This window comes from Heterocephalus glaber, unplaced genomic scaffold, assembly GCF_053883595.1.
Source record: "Heterocephalus glaber isolate CG9 unplaced genomic scaffold, H.glaber_assembly_v1.0 deba00001610, whole genome shotgun sequence".
Classification (NCBI taxonomy): Eukaryota; Metazoa; Chordata; class Mammalia; order Rodentia; family Bathyergidae; genus Heterocephalus; species Heterocephalus glaber.
The window spans coordinates 39639832-39659394 of record NW_028258381.1 but is presented as its reverse complement, the minus strand read 5'-3'; the positions used below and the strand labels follow the sequence as shown (position 1 = coordinate 39659394).

General features: G+C 48.8%; 2 protein-coding genes across 17 annotated transcripts in view; one reads left to right on the top strand and one right to left on the bottom strand.

The window, feature by feature from the left end:
- Positions 1-8014, top strand: part of Smurf1 (SMAD specific E3 ubiquitin protein ligase 1) — a 129909-nt gene extending 121895 nt beyond the window's left edge. For 4 of the 6 annotated variants that reach the window (XM_004840492.4, XM_021254787.2, XM_021254788.2 and 1 more), the window contains 4 exons: positions 285-405; positions 1571-1772; positions 3327-3411; positions 4961-8014. In XM_004840492.4, coding sequence (XP_004840549.1) covers positions 285-405; positions 1571-1772; positions 3327-3411; positions 4961-5060 — 508 coding nt within the window. In that variant the 3' untranslated portion in view covers positions 5061-8014. The remainder of the gene's footprint in view (positions 1-284; positions 406-1570; positions 1773-3326; positions 3412-4960) is intronic. The other 2 variants (XM_021254789.2, XM_004840493.4) reach the window with 1 other exon arrangement.
- Positions 8015-15900: 7886 nt separating this feature from the next.
- The window catches only part of Trrap (transformation/transcription domain associated protein), a 122600-nt gene continuing 118937 nt past the window's right edge, over positions 15901-19563 (bottom strand). For all 11 annotated transcript variants that reach the window (XM_013070634.3, XM_013070636.3, XM_013070635.3 and 8 more), the window contains 3 exons: positions 17799-18002; positions 17519-17713; positions 15901-16913 (listed from right to left, as the gene is read on the bottom strand). In XM_013070634.3, coding sequence (XP_012926088.1) covers positions 16629-16913; positions 17519-17713; positions 17799-18002 — 684 coding nt within the window. In that variant the 3' untranslated portion in view covers positions 15901-16628. The remainder of the gene's footprint in view (positions 16914-17518; positions 17714-17798; positions 18003-19563) is intronic.

Genomic DNA, 19563 nt, shown 5'->3' with positions numbered 1-19563 from the left:
GGAATTCTCCTGCCTCGTTTTTGTTTTTGTTTTTTGGTACCGGGGATCGAACTCGGGTCCTTGCTCTTTTGGGGCAGGTGGCGGCACCACTGAGCTAAATCCCTGGCCCTCTCCTGCCTCATTTTTAATTGAATGTTAAGGTGTGGTGCTTCAGTCAGTGGGGTTTGTGTTTGTCTTAGCGGGGAAGGGGCTGGCTGCACTGTCAAACCGAGCCTGCTGCTGGAGGCCAATGTGTCTCTGTGACCTACTTGGTACTGCTTCCGACATGTAGCCTTTTCTTTCAGGTTGTATGTAAACTGGAGGTTTATGCGAGGCATTGAAGCCCAGTTCTTAGCACTTCAGAAGGGGTTTAATGAACTCATCCCTCAGCATTTACTGAAGCCCTTTGACCAGAAGGAACTAGAGGTAGGTGTGTGGCACTAGGCCATCAGTGCTATACGAAGCTCAGCTGTGTCCCAGAAGGGCAGAGTTGGGGCTCGGGCAGAGAGGGGACCTGAGGGCATCTGTGCTGGCTTGTCACCTGGTGAGGTGTCCCCTTGGCAGCAGGGAATCTGAATAATTCTAGGAAATCAATTGAGGGGCTTGTGCCTTATTTTTCAGGGTCTCTAGCATGGAGATTCCACAGCCCTCACCTCAGACCAAAGACCTTTTCTCATGTCTACTCCAGTCCTATTTGGTTATTTTGGCTATTAATAGACCAAGAACCAAGTGTTACTGTCTCCTCTGATCACATTTCCTGGGCTTAGGCACAGGGCTGTCTTAGTCTGGTGCCCAGAGGCCCACCCATGCCTTCCAGCTGACTCATAGATGCTGGAGTTCAGAGCACCTGGGTGGGAGGTAGTTTTGTAAAGCAACCCCCATGCTCCAGTACCGGGGAATGAACCCAGGGCTACACTTTGCACTGAGATACATCTTCAGCCCTGTTGTTATGGAGGCCGAGTCTTGCTGAGTAGTCCAGCCTAGGCTTGAATTTATGATCCTCCTGCCTCAGCCTCACAGAGTGCTGGGATTACAGATGTGTGCCACCACACCCAATTGAGCTTGTTAAACAAGTAGGGAATTATATCCCACATACCCTGACTCTGTATAACTTGCCAAGGTCCCTTGTGTGTCCTGCAGGGATGCCACAGTGTGATCTTAGTTACAGTTAGTTTTTTTGTTTTGTTTTGTTTTTTTCCGGTACCAAGCATCAAATTCAGAACCTTGTGCTTGCGAGCCAGGTGCAGCACCACTGAGCTAAATCCCTGGCCCCTACAATTAGCTGTGTTCCGTTTTGCCAGTTGGTCCTTTGATACTCACTCCTCACCATCGCAGAGGACAAGGAGAGCTTTGGTTCCACGATGGTGCCATTCCATTAGCTGTGCACTGAAACCCTGGGGCTGAGCACCAGCTGAGAAAGATTGAAGCTAAGGGTGGGCTCCTTCGTGTGCAGCTTCTTCCCGTCTGAGCGTCTGACTAGCAGACTGGGACAAAGCTACTTCCTGGCTTTGGGCCCCAAGTCTTTAATTCCTCGAATGCATCACACAGTGGCTTCTGCCTTTTGGCAGTAAACCCCTGCTGTGTTGCTTAGTTGATCATAGGTGGCCTGGACAAGATTGACCTGAATGACTGGAAATCTAACACGCGGCTGAAGCACTGTGTGGCAGACAGCAACATCGTCAGGTGGTTCTGGCAGGCAGTAGAAACCTTCGATGAAGAGAGAAGAGCTAGGCTCCTGCAGTTTGTGACTGGCTCCACACGAGTTCCTCTCCAAGGATTCAAGGCCCTACAAGGTGACTGACATGGCAGTAGGGCTAATCCCTGAGGCATGCTACATCGCCTGTGTTCTGACTAGAACTGTGGTAGGGAGAACCTCAGTGTTTGGCGCTGTGAGATGTCCACTAGAAAACTGGCCAGTGTTCTCTTATAATGGAAGCTCATCGCTGTGTCACTGCATGCCAGGTGGGTGGCAGGTCCCCACTGAACACAGACCAGGGAGCCACTCCAGGGCACATGGTTCCCCTGTCCTTACCGCTTTCAAAAAGCATAGACAGTCGGACTGGCAAGGGCCACTGAGGTATCTGGTAAGGCCTTGGTGTTCTGTGTCTGCAGAGCCACGTGATCAGGACCCCACTCCAGGGAGAAAGTGAAAGGAGCCACCTGCAGCCACTGTGGCCACAGCCTGAGGCTGCAGATCTGGTGCAAATACGGAATATTCACCAGGACTTTTGAGAAGGCCCGAGGCAAGGGGGCCACGGTGGTATCTGCCTGTAAGTTCTGCAGGGCCCAGTGCCAGTGGAGAGGGTTGCAGGCCGAGCGCCCTGGGTCTTTGCCTGCCAGCCCAGCACCTACAGTGGGCTGAGCAGGCTTTCCGTCCCCACTGCACAGATGAACTCAATGAGATCCTAGGATTTATTTGTCCCTCCAAGGAAATAGTGAGGTGGTAAGCGAGGGCAGAATCCTGATACTGTGATTCCACACTTTGCTTTCCTGATTGATTGACAACTCACACAGCAGCCCTGCTTGGAAAGTTTTTTATTGCTGGAAGGATCTTACAGTATCCTCTCTAATTGGATGGAATTGGGATCAGTGTCCCTGCAGTGTGCACAAGGAAGGCAGCCTGGACATGGCCCAGGTGTGACCAGGGGAGCGACAGGGTCCTTGTTCAGGATAGAGTGCCAGTGCCGTGGGACGAGACATGAGCACTGCTTGCTTCAGGGGTGCAGACTGGGCACCAGTGCCCAGGGCCCAGCACAGCCGGCCCCTCTCAGGAGATGGACTGGAGAGGGTGGAGCTGCCCCGACTACCACTGTGGCTGAGGGGGGCACAGCCTCCTTCCGGGGGCCATCAGGACCCTCTCCCCTTCCAGAAGGTGGTGGGCTGTTAGCATCATCATTACGGCCCCACTGCTGCTGCTCCAGGCACTGCTGGCCTTTGCCCTACTGGGAGGAGCCAGAGAACACGAGGGAGCAAATGCCAGCACAGGGAGCCCAGCGGCCTGTACAGTCTGCATCGGTGTGCAGGCGGGTGTCATGGTGTTGGCTCCACCTTTGCAGTAGCAGCTGTGACTGGTGCTGGCCACATGGTACCACTTGAGGCTGAGTCTGAAAGGATCTGAGCAAGGAAGGACCCAGGGACGGTGAGCCCTGTTCAAAGGGAGGTGCCCAGAGATTTCACCCTCAGACACCCTGCGGCTGCTTAGTCAAGGGATGTGAGCACCTTCTTCAGACGTCTGTTCTGAGTCCTCTGAAATGTCTGATTTCTGTACTGGGTGCCACTGATGCCACTCAACCCTGGTGTTGGGGCTGTGCCTCTGAGGTGCATTGACTAGAATATTGTCTTGTAAGGTTCTACAGGCGCGGCAGGCCCCCGGCTCTTCACCATCCACCTGATAGATGCAAACACTGACAACCTGCCCAAGGCCCATACCTGGTAAGAACTGCTGCTGGGTGGCACTGGGTCCTGGGGGTGGGGCCAGAGCCCTGGTCTGTCCCATTGTTTCAGCTGTTTTCTTCATTGTAGGGCTCTAATTCATTTATGCAGAGTCTTAGATAATGTCAGTAAGAGCGTTTGTGTCAATGGGACACTTACGTGAGTGTTGTCGGGAGACTTATGAAACTGATTTTCTGTGAAGCATGCAACTGATCGGTACTGGTATTCTGGCAACACCCTGTGGTGGCCACTGCAGAAACCCCTCTTCCTCCTCCTGGGCCTCCATGAATCTGAATGCATGTGTGCACCTATCAGAAGGCGAAACCATAGATTCGAATTTGGATTTATTGGTTTTCACTTTAACATTTCTCGGTCCCCATTTTCCTTCTTGAAAATGAAGATGATGAGATGCCCTTTTGAAAAGTTTTCTTCCTAAATTTTAACTTAAAAACGAATATGTGGCATATACTTTGTCCCAGGACTGCTGGCCTCTCCTGCAGGAGACAGGTTCCACATGTTGCTGGGATGCTGACCCAGGAGCGTGGGTGCAGGTGCTGCTCTCACACACTCTAGTGATGGGTTCTGGGGCAAGTTACTGCGTAGTCTAAATAGACTTAACAGACATCTGGGAAACAGCTGTTGCCAGGACTCTTGGGCAACATGAAAGCCCTGTCCTGTCCCACCGTGGTGGTGTCATCTGTTTACAGGAACCTGCCATGTTGGGACATGGTGATGCCTTCCTCAAAAGGTTTCTGTTCTTTAATAGTTCAGTACTTGGCATAAAAGACATGAGAAAAACACCCTCCAACATTAAAGTACTGGTGAAAAGGAGCACCACCCCACCAAACTCATAAGTCACAGATGGAGCTGTCCCTAGGTGCTGAGCCCCAGTAATTCACAGGTCACCCTGTGCTCTGGGTCACAGCTCTGTGTTTTCTTTGTTATGAGATAAGTTTCCTAAACAATGTCTTTTTCTTGGATAAATACTGCAAATGAATTTCCCATGGAAGTATTGAGTCAGAAGTTTAACATTCATTTCATCTTTCAGAGATTTGGCACTTTATTAAAAGGTTTGAGATATAATGTGTTTTTGCAGGGAATTTTCCAGACTGCCCCATTTGGGTCTCAGATCAAATCCCAAAGGAACAGACAAGTCAGCAGGGACTTGGCTGATGGCCAGTCTAGATTCCAGGGGTCAGCAAAGGGGTGTTCCTGGTAAGGAAACGTAATTCTTCCCAGAGACAAAGAAACAAATTACGAACTTTGTCCTCATATAAACAGTCTTAAGTAGTAATTTAGTTATAGTTTGGTTTTGAAGGTCTTGAGATTTATTTTGCTGTGGGTTGACTGAAAAAAATCTTTGCCTTAGAAACACCAAGAAGAGGTGGAGAACTCAGTCCCCGCCCCGCCCCACCCCGCCCCGCCCCGCCCCTGGGCTGTCATGCTCCCACACATTTGCTGCTCGCTTGTCTTCTGCCTGGCTGTGACCTGGAATGCAACCCAAGAGCTTGCCCCCAGCAGTGACTCTGGTCCCTTTACCCTTCTCCAGCTTTAACCGGATCGACATCCCACCTTATGAGTCCTATGAGAAGCTCTACGAGAAACTGCTGACCGCAGTGGAGGAGACCTGTGGCTTTGCTGTGGAGTGAAGAGCAGCTCAGGGCGGCAGACTCTCACTCATGACCACCAGACCAAAAGCAGAGCTTCTGTGTGCCTCCCGCAAAGCCGGCTGAGGCCTGGAGTTCCAGAAACCCGAGGGAAAAGGCTTCTCTCTCCTTCCTTGGCAGAAGGAGGGGGCAGGGGACTCCCACCATCTGTCCCTCCTTTATTATAGTCCTCCCACCCCTCCATTACCCATCCAATAAAACAAAGCCAGGTTCCGCCTTTGGCCTCAGTCACACGTGACGGACGAAAAGGCTCACGGCCCTGTGCTCTTCCTAAGGGTCAGCCGGGCCCACCAAGGGCTTGCACGGTTGCACAACAGCCACCTCCTCTCCATACAGCCTCAGCGCCCCTTTTCAAGTTCAGCAGCTGCTGGTTACTTTACTAGAGCTCAGATTCCAAATCTTACATCCTAGCAGCCTGTTCCGGGTGGCAGATTAATTTCTAACTCCACAGTGACTATATAGTGTATGCTTATTGGAATTGTGCCATGGCAGGAAGCTTGAGGCAAAATGTGTTTCCCCTTTAAGAGGTGAAGGAATTGGAGCAGCTTTCATTGGAGGCCCAGGCTATTTCTTTTCAGGGTATCCTGGCTGAAAAAACTCATTTTGCACAGAGAAAAACTATCTTTCCTTTGCTGCATCCTATATCCGGTTTGAAATTCTTTCCGGTGAAAATACCACATATCGGAGCTAAGCAAAGAACACACCAAAACCAGCCTCAGATCCAACCAGTCGGTCCAGTGCGGACTCCCGTGCCCTGGTGTACGCGGAGGAGCACCGACTGTGTCTCTAGAAGTGTTACAGACTTTGATGTGGCAATTGCTAAGAGCGAAACTAACAATTCTGTTACTAGTTGAAAAGGGGGGGACAGTGGCCCTGCTGAGCAGTTCCACCTGAGTTCGTGCTGTACACAAACAGGGTATGGATATGAACCAGTGACACAGGATGGGGATGGCTTTACACGGACCCAGCTGGCCCCTTCTCCTGGTGGCACTGGTGACGTTAACAGTTCAGTTCACTAACCCACGTCTCCATGGCTGAGCAAGGGCAAAGCCAGCCGACTGCATTTCTACCACCATTTCCAGTTTGCACAAAAGTTCAGACAGTGTTTTATTTCCACAGAGTGGCTTGTTTTGGGACAGCTAAGCCTCCATGGAAGAGAGCAGCAGCAACAAACTTCTCGGTATGGTGTTGCTGTTTTAGTTTGGGGTGGGGGCGAGCACAGGGTAATTCATTAGCAAGACATTTCATTGCTGTTGAAGTCTGAGTTCAGTGTTGGCTCCTGCTGTGGTCTAGGATGGATCAGGAAGGCCCTTTGGATGACGTTCATCTGTTGTTTTTGTTGCTTTTACTGAGACCAGCGGTGAGGAGGATCACTAATCCCTGCATCTGGCTGTGCTTCTTGTGCTTGCCCTGGAAGCAGTCTGGGGTGCGCTCACCATCTTAGGTCACAGACCTGGTCCAGGTTTGTCCAGCTCGGAAGCCGCTGGTCCCAGAGTCTGTAGACTGAGCCTCACTCTCGGCTGCTGATGTGCTGGGACAAAGGACTATGTGGGACTCACTGCAGAAGGAGAGTTGAATCCGTTCGAACATCCAGGCCAACGTGTGGCCTTAGTCTTGTTCAATTTCTTGCCTTGCCCCAACAGGGCTCATCCACGTCTCCTTCACCTTGATGCTTTGGAGGGCGTTCTAGAAACCCGTTCCCCTGGGACTCCATCCAGTCTTCCCTTACAGTCTCCCCTGAAGCTTGAGGAACTGAAAGGTACAGGCCCCCAGGGAGGTTTGCTCTGTGACCTGACCCTGGCCATGGGGAGCAGCCTAATTCTTGAGGTCAGAAATTGTGCTGATATCCTGGTGGCGCTACCCCACACCTGCAGCGGTGAGGACAGAAGCCAGGGTCTAAAGTTTAAGACTGTGAAGCAGGAGTGGTGCCTGTGGCACCTTCAACACTACCTTCACGTGCTGGGAGGAGTGGCAGGATGGTCCCGAGCAGCTTACACACTGGCCCTACCTCTCCTGGCAGGGGTCCATTCAGCTAAGATTGAGGTAGTGGCTTGGGCCCACCATGGCCTTGTTGCAGACCTCCCCAGAGTTGTGTCCTGTCTGCTCTCTACTGGGCCTCTGGCAGGGCATGGTACTTCAGAACCTGAACTGACCATGGTCCGGGGCTTCTGCACTTCCTGAAGACCCTCCATGGCAAGTCCATGAAGCTCCTGGTTGTCCCATATGTGATATTGTTGGTCCCCCCATGCCTACCCCGTGGTCCCTCCTCACCCAAATCTTTCAGGGGCCCAACTTTCCAGGCTCGCCCTCCCAGCGGCCAACAGCCGACACTCAGGGATGTAGCAAACCACCACTCTGCAGCATTAGGGCAGGAAAGTGAGGGGCCACATGGCGGCTGGTGGCCGGCCGGGAAGGGGTGGGGGCAGAGCGCTCTCTGGATCTCTGAAAGGAGACTCTGCCACTAGGTTGGATTTTGACCCCTAAGCCAGCTCAGCCATGTGGTCCAAGTTCAGGTTAGGTGGACCTCAACTCGGAGCTGTCAGGAACGGCCCTCTGCAGAGAGCACACCTTGCCACCTGCAGCCGGTGTGTGCCGCACAGCAGCCTTCCTGAAACACAGCATGGATTTTTAAAGTTTGTTTGTTTTTGTTTCTCAACCACTTTATAATGTATTTTTAATTTATTTTGTAATGTCTTATTTTTAAGTATTGCTGCTATCCTTATTATTCTTCCCACTGTTTTTATTGCTGATTTATTTTGTCAAAAGTTGTACACTAATGTTCCGTTTTATGTCAAAATCAAAAGTATTTAAATACTAGTTCTATTTAACGTGGTTATGGAACCAGCTGGAAACACAAAACAGATTGTACAGCAGGCTGGACCCGGGAGGTCAGATTCATTTTGTTACATATGCAATAAACTCACAACTTTACATTTTATGATGCGTGTTATTTTGGTGTGGCAAAGAGATTCCAATTTCCTTCCAGTTTCACAAGAAAGGTCAGAAATACTGAGAAGGGCCTTCCGAGGGGAGAGCGAAAGGACAGACGAAACCCTAATGGAAACGTAGTGGCTGGTTGGAAGTGCTTTATCAAGCAAAACCTCACGGGATTGGGAAAGCTCAGAATCTGTTGGCATCTTTGCACACGCAAAAGAAACTGCTTCATCGTGGGGAGATGGCTTCAAATGTATCTGCTATGTCAATAGAAGCAACTAAATCAGCCCCCAAAATACATCAGAAAAGAGAACTTAAGACTCAACCAAAATTGTAGTCTAAGGAAGCTAAAAACATAAAGTCACTTCCAAAAGAAGCTGTAGGGCAGAAGAGTGGATGCATGTATGGAATATAACACAGCACTGGATGGGACGGGACAGCACGGGGGTCAGCTACTGTGTGGCCAGAGGTGCCACTGAGCCCAAGGTCAGCTCTGCTGCCAGTGACAGACCAAGCCACCCAAGGTCAGCCAGCTCCTGGCCCAAGAAGACTGACCATGGGCGAAGATGTGGTCAGCAGGAACATGGAGCTGGACGCTGCAGCTGTGTTAAAAAATGGAAGTCCCTTGGTTAAATAAAAAGGATTCTGAAGAAACTGAAATGGCTGAGTTACCCTCTTAATTTCAAAACTCTTGAAGAGAAAAGAAACTAAATATATGCTGAAGTGGTAAGAAAGTCAGCAATGTCCTTCCAGATAATATTAATGACCTGAAAACATTTCACTGAGGTCAGAAACAACAATGGTAGAAAGCCAAATGCCCAAGTTCTGGCAGAACTGTGTTGTGGTAAGAATGACTCTCTGAAGGACAGTCCACCAACATGAGTTTCCTGTGGAGAGACAGGAGACACAGGCTGTTTCAGAACAGCCATGCACAGGAAAAGCTGGACACTGCCAAAGACCACAACTGTCGCAGAAACATTAGCTGGCCTTGAAGCGGCCCATGAGGCTGCCAGTTCGTCATGACAGAAACACAAAAATTACCGAGGAATTAAAGGCTACACATTTTGAGAATAATTGGTTGTAAAGGAAGCAGGCAGCAGAGGCTCAAGAGCCCTACCAAAGAATCTTCTCCACAGCAGGTTCGGAGGAGCATCTGGTAACAGGGACGTGGGGTGTGGCACCTGGGTGTACTCATGCCCCCACAGGCTGAGCCTGTTTCGGGAAAGGGCCGTCCACTGGCCGCGCCAATCCTGCCGATTGTCAGGCAGCCTAAACAAGTGCCCCAACACACACACCCTGCGTGCTTGGCTGGGGCTCTGTCCTCCTTCAGGGTCAGATGTTAGCAAGGCAATTTGAGGACCAATCTTGAGAGAAGAGTACCCATCCTGTCCCCATCCTGGAAAGGGAGGTGTCACTTGCTAGGGACTCTGTCCTCCAAGGGCTTCTGCTGGCCCAGCACACCCTCCACTGACCACAGAAGCCTCAGTCCCACCTGCTGTCCACACAGCCCAGGGCAATCCCCTTTCCTAGGTGGCTGCTTCGGAAGATCCAGAACCATAGTGAGCCGCTTTTATCTACCTGATAAAGGAATTCTGAATTTTTCCATTTAAGCATATTGCCTTTAGTGTGGATATTAAGTTAGAATCTTGGTAGAATTATTCTTAAGACAGTGATGAGTAACTGACAATATTTAAATGTGAACCATTCAAGTTAACTGCTTCCATTTAATTCTATTTGTAGGTAGTGTTAATACAGAATTTTAGTTGTTCCCTAAAATAATATAAATAGCAATAGTTATCTTTATTCTAAAATAATTTCATATTTTTCCCTTTGGACTTTATTACTGAACTTACTACGTAAGGGCTCAAACAGAAGCTCTGTAACACTGTATTCTTAGGATGTGACTGGTGAAAGTGCGTTACAGCATGTGAATCTTATTGCTGACTTCCATCTTATTTGACTACTAGCCATTATAATATAGTACTTTTGCTTCTTAATGAGTTTCTTCTATTGGCATAGAAAGTAGTTTCCTGTCTCTCCTCTACAGTGACTTAATTTCCTCTCATTTGTTTAATGTGGGCACTTAAGCAATTATCCAAGTGAAGAAATGGAAATTCAACAACAATCACAATTCTTTGGGGCTTGCTTTACAAATGTACTTTATTTAAAAGTGAAGGTCATGAGTTGTTTCTTTTCTCTGCCTCCAGAGAATGAGAGAGAACAGGACTCCATTTGCTGCTGTGTGCCGCCCCATGACATAAGCTAAACACCTCAGAGTTCATTTCTATAAGCCAACGACTGTACTTGTTCTATGTTTAAGACAAATACATTTACTTTAAGGTTTAGTTTACAATTTTAAAATTTATACTTTTTTTTTTTTGGTACCAGGGATCAAACTTGACCTTGCGCTAGCGAGACTGACGGCAGAACCACTGAGCTAAATCCCCAGCCCAAAAATTTATACTTTTTTGCAAAGTGTAAGTCAGTAAAAAATTTAAAATGTCTAAAGAATGACATCACCATGTACATGGTGGACTAGGAAATTGCAGGCTCTTGCATGTTTCTCCATGGAAACACAGATGAACAACTAGAGACTGGCCAAAATACCTTCTTCTCAGAACTGTGGAAGGCAGCTGAAGATCTACCGTAACCAAGCAAGTGCTCACAGAAGAAAAAGATCTGTTCAAGACAATGCGACATCTGGTTGCATTTTACATGTCCACCCCTCCCTAGCCTGGCACAAAAGCAGTGACCCAGTCCCAGTTCCCTCCGGTGATCAGAAAGAGCAAAGCAGACTGAATTTTCGATGTCTGAGCTGTGTGGCCCCTTCCTGTGTTGCCCAATGGTGAAAAGCAGCACAGCTGAGAGCTCAGGCTGGGGAAATGAGGGAAGCAGCAAGCACAGCTTGAAAAACTGCGACACACCAAGCCAAGGGAGCCTGCGGTCAGGGATGACCGACTGGAGAAGACAGCGGAGGAGCGTGACCTGAGACACGGGGTTGAACAGTAAAGGGTACTAAGACCTTTAAAAGCTGCTGTGCGTACAGAACAACAAAACAAAAACTAAACAACACACAGGCCCAGAAAGCACCCTTCAGACTACGGTGAGCTCTTGTCCTGCAGGTAGCTAAACTGCAAAGACTGGGAGAGGTGGCTATTTTCTCAAGTAACCTATTTTCAACAGAAGATCAGAAGACTTGAAAACAAGGTCCACTCAAAGGACCAAAATATATCTACAGAAATCATCCCTTAAGAAAGACACAGACACTTACTAGACTTAGTAACTATAGTCATTCCAGTGTATATCGATTTCGAAACATCATGTTGCACATAATACATACAGTTGGTCAGTTTAAAAACAAAGTCTTAAAAATGCTCAAAGAGCTAAAAGGAATCAGAAAAACGATATATGAACAAAATGCCAGTATCAAATGAAAATTATAAGAAATTCTGAAGAATACAGAAATTCTGAAGCTGAAAAATATAACAATTGAAAAAATTCACTAGAGGGGTTCAACTGCAGACCTGGAATCAGTGATTTAAAAAAAACAAAACATTTATTTTTTGAAACAGGGTCTTGCTATGTAGTCCAGGCTGGGCTTGAACTCATGGCAATCCTTTCTGCCTCAGCCTCCCAAGTGCTGAGAATACAGGAGTGTGCCACCACACTCGCTGCAACCAGTCATTTTGAAGGAAGAGCCAACAAGTGATCCTGACGACAGTTCACTTGAAATTGTCAAGTAGGAGCAAAAAAAAAATGAGAAAAGTAAACCCCAACAGACTTCTGGGACAACATCAAGTGGACCATATCTGCATACAGAAGTCTCAGAAGAACAGAGAAAATAATGCACCCAATTTGAAGAAGGACATGGATCTACAAATCTAAGAACCTTGACAAGCTCCAAGTAAGATAAGCCCAGACCAAGACATATAATCAAACTGCTACAAGACAAAAAAATTCTTGAAAGCAGCAAAAGAAGTCAGCATGTATAAAGAACACATTTCTCAGCAGAAACCCTGGTGACCAAAGGCAGTAGAATAAGCTATTTAAAGTCTTGAAACACTGTCAACTGAGAATTCTACATCTGGCAAAATTGTTCTTCAAGTGAGGGAAAAATTAAGACATTTTCTGATTTTAAAAAAACCCAAGGGAATTCATGACCACTAGACCTGCTCTACAAGAAATGTTTTAAAGGGAGTCCTTCAGGTTGAAATGAAAGGACACTAGACAGCAAGAAAGCATAAAATGAAGGAAAACTAGAAAGGCTACAAACGTGAAAATGAACAACCAACCAATGGGTCAAATAAGTAATCATAAAGGAAAACAGAAAAACACCTTGAGATAAATAAGAAAATACGATATAACCAGAAATAAACCCTCATATACACACTTGATGTCAACAAGGGTGTCAATGGCCTTTTTCTTCTTTTTTAACAAGACAGGCATCAATAAATGGTGTTGGGAAAGCTGGATATGTATGTGCAGAAGAGTAGTGTTGGACACTTACCTCATACCATGTACAAAAATTAACTCACTGGATCAAAGACATAAAACTTAAAAAATGCTTTGTGACACTGGATTTGGTAAGGATGTCCTAGATATGACACCAAAAACAAGCAACATAAAAGTAAACTGAACTACATAAAAATTAACTTATCTATCTGGAGACTATAAACAGAATGAAAAGGCAAATAACAAGCAAGTTATTTGTTCATTTTATCTGTAAGGGATTAATATCCAAGCCAATCCAAAACTGTGGAACAGTAGACATTTCTCCAAAGAAGACTCACAATTGGCTAGTGAACGTAGCAAAGCCGTTCAACGTCACTAATCACTGGGGAAATGCAAATCAAAACCACAGCGAGAAACTGAGGTAGGAGACTAGGGTGTGGCAAAGCTGGCTGGGGAAATATGGACCTGTTACTTACAAACTCCCAGGACCCTCGCGGTACACTCTCAGGCTTTGCACGTGGACTTACAGGACAGCCTTGACCTGACGGCAGCCTGCAGTGTGGGCAGGTCTCCACTGGGCTCTTTGCAACTGTGTTCTTCACAAAAGTCCATGCTTAAACTGCAGAGGGTACTTCCTTTTCTGCTTTTTCTTGGTCCCAGCTTGCTCTGTATAGCATGTTTCTTTTCATACCTTTAATAAATGCAAAACTGCTGAGGAAGTAGCTCAGTGATAGAGTACTCTAGCATGCACAAGGTCCTGGGTTCAACCCCCAGCATGGCAAAGAAACAACAAAATTGAAAAAAAAAAAAAAAAATCCTGGGCCGGGGATTTAGCTCAGTGGTTTCGCCGCCTGCCTCACAAGCACAAGGTCCCAAATTCGATCCCCAGTACCAAAACAAACAAAACTCCAGAACTCATATTTTAAAAAGGAAAATAAATAAATGTAAAACCTTGCTACCACTTCGAGGAGGAGACTCCAGCACCCCAAAATGCAGTAACAAAACCACTTCACACGCATTAAGATGGTGTATTTGTCAGCTTTCCCACTGCTGGAATCAAATTCCCAACACGCGCAACTGAGAGAAGTTAAATATTTTGGTTCAGTTTCAGAGGATTCACTGCAGACTGCTGGCTTCAAAGCAGAAAGAGCATGGCAGGAAGGCACGGCGGAAGAAGGCCGAGCCATTCGTGGAAGCCAGGGAGCAGAGCAGGGGACCACATACAGCACTTGGCGTCAAGCCTCCGTTCGCCACCCTGACACACACAGAAGTGCACTTTTACTAATCCCCTAGGGGGCTCCCAAGCCATGTTGACAGTTAAGCTTAACAGTCACAGATGTCTATTATATAAAAATCAAACAAAAACCCGAAAACAAGTTCAGCAAGAAGGTGGAAAAATTGGAAATCTCATGCACTCTTGGTGAGAATATGAAACGCCATTATGGGAAACAATATGGTGGATCCTGCCATACAAAAACTAATCGCTCTATGGTCAAATTATCCTGCTTCTGGAGATAGAACTCAAAGAATTAAAAATAGGGACATGAAGAAATATCCGTACGGCTATGTTCATAGCCATGTAACACACAGTGGAGAGATGGACGCAATCTATGTACCCACTCGTGGATAGGCAAAATGTGGCACACAGGCCAAGAGGCCTGAAAAAGGCCTTTATGACTCAATCCGGATAAGCACTGAGGATATTACGCTAAGTAACCAGTCAGAAAGGGAAGTAGTGTGTGAGTCCACTTACGTGAGGTCTGGGAACAGTCAAACTCGCGACAGAAAGGAGTGACAGCTGCCAAAGGTGGGTGGGTGGAGGATGCACATTCTGTTATGCACATTTCATCACCGTCATAACCGGAGTCCAGTGTACCTCAGAATGGTGGCTGACAAATTGTACGGGTGGCCACTGTAAAGCATGACTTTCTCAGGCTTCCCCAGCTCCCAGCACTGCCACTTCGAGGTGATCGCCAACTCCAAATCCCTGGAATCCGGGTCCAGTCTTTTCTCTTACACGTGGAGCTCAGGGGATAGCTCCTGCCCCGGCTGTTCTCCAAATGTCAAGTTTTCCCTGCAAGCAGATCACAGTGCGGCTGCCTGGCAGGGAACCCTGGACTCCTTTCCCATTAGTAGCACAGACTTGCCAACCCCAGCAATCTACGGTAAGAAACAAGCTTTCTTTACGCTGACGCTCCCCTGCTCATCCCCATGCCCCCTCCACCGCAGGCTCTTGAGCACACAGGACGAATGCTGCTGCAGCTTTCTGCCTGTGCACACAGCAAGGACCATTGGAAGGCACCTACCTGTCTCTGGTCTGCGGTCACAGCTTCGTCACTGGAGAATCCAAGAGACTTTCTCACCACGACAGCTCTCCCTGAGAATGGGAAGTCATTTAGAATGGAAGCGTCCAGTCAGGTGGGCAGAACCTGGTGCTCTGCCTCCATCTTCCATCTGGGGTGCAGCGTGGGGTGCAGCGTAGGGTACAGAGTGGAGCCAGGCGAGGTTCCACCCATTTCTCCAACACTGGACAAACCACTCACCTTCTACGGGAAACCCCTTCTCATCAAGGAGAGCGCTGTCCCCCCTGGGGTCCTGGAGCCGATGTAGTGACCACCAGAATAGCTTCGGGAGCTTCTTGCTGTCAAGGAGCTTGCATCACAGTCGCAGCCTGGCCACAGGGGACAGGCACAGCTGCCCTAACTCCAGTCTGCAAGGAGACTGGAGCAAGGTCAGCTTCAGGCAAGCCCGGAACAGTGGGGTGCTGAGGGAAGGGAGGGGGGTCCACACGCATCCCGAAAGGACTGTCCTCCTTGCAGAAACCGGCACGTCCCAGTGAAGAACTCTGCTTGACGCAGAATCCCTTGGCCCTGCTGATGTCACAGCCACTAGGACGGGCTCTCCTGCTCTATTCACACAGCCTGTCTAGAGTGTGAGCCTGGCCAGGGTTCAGGCTAGATGAAGGACAGTAAGCTGGAGAGGTGGTTCACACACCAGGTACTCCACACGGAGGCCTCCAGCACTCTGTACACGCGGTGACACGCCAGTGGCTCTGTGATAAGACTCAGCTGGAGGGGCCGCAGACTCCAGGCTGCCCTGCTGCCAAGGGCAGGACGACCACCATTCCTCATCGCGGTGGCAAAGAGCGCTCTGAGTGTTTGCTTCTGACCCCTGGGACCACAGGATCACTGCCCCTGCCTCGCAGCACGCACCGTCACAAAGAGCTCATGCTGAGCCACAACCCATGCTGTCCCTGTCCCAGAGGCAGAAACATCTCACAGAAACAGACACTTCAACAAAGGGAGACAAACCCTTTTATAAAATATTTATTGTAAAAAAAAAAAAAAAAAAAAAAAAAAAAATCACACTGTACAAATTTAGATAGAACACTCTCAATGCTCAGATTTATAAAAATGCGAACATAACACTAAAGGGATAAACTTTCACTGCTGTTTTCTTTTTAAATTAGGAACAAAAAAATGATTTTTTTTTTAGGTACAATGAAAGGAAATGTCTAGATGACATCCAAAGAGCCTGCAATAAAAAGCCCAAGATCTACCTGCACCTCTCACAGGCTAGCTTCTGCCCAGTGTAAAGCAGATCCAGTGTGGACAGGGATGGCCCTTCCCTGGGAGGCGACGGAGCCTCTTAGATCCACACTGAAAATTCAGCAAGATTCCCAAAGCTAGCGACACAGCACAAAAGCTTGTACTCACAGTAAAACCAGCACCTGTGCTCCTGACTTCTGCTTTTCTAACATCGGATTTTATGTATACTCATCTGTATAAATGCGCAAAAGCGTGATGAGGTGTTATTTCTGGAGAGGTTAAGAAGAGACATCCAGAGTTGTTTCATTCTGTCCATTCACAGACACCGGAGAACCATAAAAAATAATCGACGAAAAATTCCAGGCTAGAAATCCTGTTTCCTTAAAAAATCATTTTAAAAGCTTGGGGTAGGCTCAGCTCTGCCACTTGTAACAGCCTAGCCAACATCCTGGGGTGGCTCCCTCCAACAAGAACCTCACCCTCTTTCACACACAAACTACTGTAAAATAACTGCAGCCTTGCAAATTGCAGGGCTTCTGTAAATAAAATGAACCAGGCAGAGAGATGTCATAGAGCCAGCAGGCTCCTTCACATTCCGGGTGACGGGCAGCTGGGGTCACAGCCACGGGTGCCAGGCGGGGTCCATGCGGCACAGGTTGTCCAGGCTATTGGCTGCAGCCACAAGGGTGTTCACTTTGCTCTCCCCGCCTTCGAACTGGGCCAGGTTGTGCAGGCGGGTCATGATGGCGGTGACAGCTTTCTGGACCAGGGAGACCAGCTGCTGGCTGTCCATGTTCTCAGGCTGTCCGGCAGCCGAGAGAGGAGAGGAGGTGTCCTCCTGCGTTTTCTTGTGCCAAGCAATGACCTCATCCCGGAGGACAGTTTTCAGAATGCCGTCCACCTGGGTGAAGGAGAGAATGAAAGGGCTCCCATCTCACCGAGAACGGCCCAGGGGAGGGCAGCTTCACAGGCCCCAGGGCAATCTGACCTCAGCACCCTGGCCAGGCCATGCACCTAGTGGGCGGGGGGCCAGCCCTCTGGGGACCACATCATCTCTTCTAGTGGGGACAGGGCCCAAAAGGCCCCACCAGGAAGACACGGTGCTTCCATCTGGTCCTCAGAGCCAGGTGGGATACGCTCAGCTGAGTGCCTTTCCGGTGTCAGGTAAGTGAATGAAACAAAACATCCACACGTGCTGCCTACTACGTCCCTGGGAGGCAGGGGCCACCCCACATAGAACACTGTCCCTGTAGGCCAGGCCCATGCACAACAGGAAGGGAAGGCTGCCATACAAGCTGACAGCCAGTGGTGACAGCTGGGAACATTTACCCAGCAGAGCATTCTGGAGCCCTCCTCGTGAAGTGGGCTCCTTCGCATCCGGACACTTCTTTTCCCACGGCACCACCTCAGTATTCTGTCCCCGGGGGCAGGGGAACAGGGCCTGTAGAGCCACCAAGTGTGCTGAGGACCGTGGCCTATGCTTCCCAAGGGATGACACTGACCCACCTTGAAGTTGGGCTGGGCAAAGCACCTCGCAACAGCAATCATGGAGGCCGTGAGAGGGCCAGAGACACCAACGGCAGTCAGGAACTCAGAAATGTTGGGGGTGAGGCGAAAAGGGACAGGGCGGTTGGCGTCTAAGTCCCCAGTCGCATCGTTTATGTCGAATCGAAAGTAGGCGACATTCAGCTTGCCGGTGTCCTGCATTTCAGGAGGAGACACATCAGGGCCACGCCCATCACCGTGGGCGACGGTCACGGCGAGTCTGACGGGCCACACCAGTTACCTGAGCAATCTGTAACATCTCAGGGTTGAGCCGATTCAAATGCAAGACGAACTCTGCGAAGCCAATGAGTGCCAGCTGGATGGTGAACATCTTCCGGAAGGTCCAGTAGTCGGTGGCATTGGGCAGCGTGTGCAGCGCCCACTCCTTCAGCATGCTGCGAGGCACCATGTTGCTCTGCACCTCCTTGAGAATGTCTCGAAGGACCTGAAACACATCATTCTGTGACTCTTCCAGTGGATTCATACATTTTTTTCTATGAAGAGAAAACACTCCAATTGCAATTACCTATTTACATCAGTAAAGGAAATCTTGTTGCCAGGGAGGGAGGATGGGAAGGGGAGGAAAAGGGAGGAAAGGAGAGTAAGAGAAGCGAGGGAAGGAGGGGAAGGGAAGGGAGAGGAGGAGGAGGAGGAGGAGGAAGAGAGCGAGAAAAAGAATTGAGCCAGGTGGGCCCAGCGAGAGGCTTGAGCAAGCTCAAGGGCAGGCCACCTGCTCTGTGGCCATGGCCCCCAGCTCCGCAGAAGTCTGGAGAGCTGACAGCCTGGCTGGCTTTGAGAGTCAGCAGCCTGACAGCTACTGCATGGTCAGAAAGGGTTTGATGACCCCCGAAATCCTCGTCCTAAAAACCCTGCCACTGTTTGACCTGTCTGGCAGCTTCCTCCAAAGAGCTCCGTTTCACAGGGTCGTCTCTGGCTGAACCCGAGCTCACTCAGGGAAGACTTCGCTTCCCATCGCCTCCCATCAGTGGCAGCTGTTTAACATCACAGGGGCCTGAGGTAGTGATGCTGACTGTTGCAGTAGGCCAGAGCCTCAAGACAAACGCTGGGAATACTAAACAGCCAACAGAGCCCAGGATGTAGCTCAGTGATGCTGTGCCTGCCTGGCAAGCTCAAGGTCCTGAATTCAACCCTCAGTACTGGGAAAACACAAAGATACGAAACGCAGCCAACACACAGGGGAGGGAGTGAAGTCACTTGCATGCAGACTCATGAAGAACTGTCAGAGTTCACAATACAGAGACAAATCACCCAATTTAAAAATGGGAAAGGGCTTGTTTGAGTAGGCATTTCTCCAGCAAATGGATATAAATTCCCAGTCTTCAACTGTGATACAGGACTTCACATCTACCGGGACAGAAGAATAAAAGAGGCTAAGGAAATGTTGCCAAGGACCTGGAGAAATCAGAACGCTTATACACGGTGTCGGGGTCCACTTGGGAAAACACTCTGGCAGCTCATCAAGATGCTAGCTACCATGTGACCCCGCAACTCCACTCCTGGGTATTCAAAACCGATGAAAACATCACATCCACACAGACATGCACGCAAATGTTCAAAGCAGCACTAGTTCTAGTAGAAAGTGAAAATAATCCGGAAGTCCATCGACTGAGAGGTCCATTAAACATACTAGAATATTATTTGGCAATAAGGAATAAATACTGACACATGCTACACAACAGAGGAACCTTGAAGACATTACAAGTGAAGGAAGCCAGACACAAAATTATACATTGCGTTCCTGTTAGGTCCACAGCGGGTAAATCCAGAGGCAGAGTGGTTTGTGGTCATCAAGGAGCGGGAAACAGAGAGGAACAGGGTATTAACGATGTCTGAAGGGTACAGAGATGGGAGCTGGATGTGGTGGTGCCTGCATGTGATCCCAGCACCTTGGAGGCTGAGGCGGGACGACTGCAAGTTCAAGCCCTGCCTAGGCAACTCAGCAATTTAGCAAGATTTTGTCTCACAGTAAAAAAAACACAGGGGTG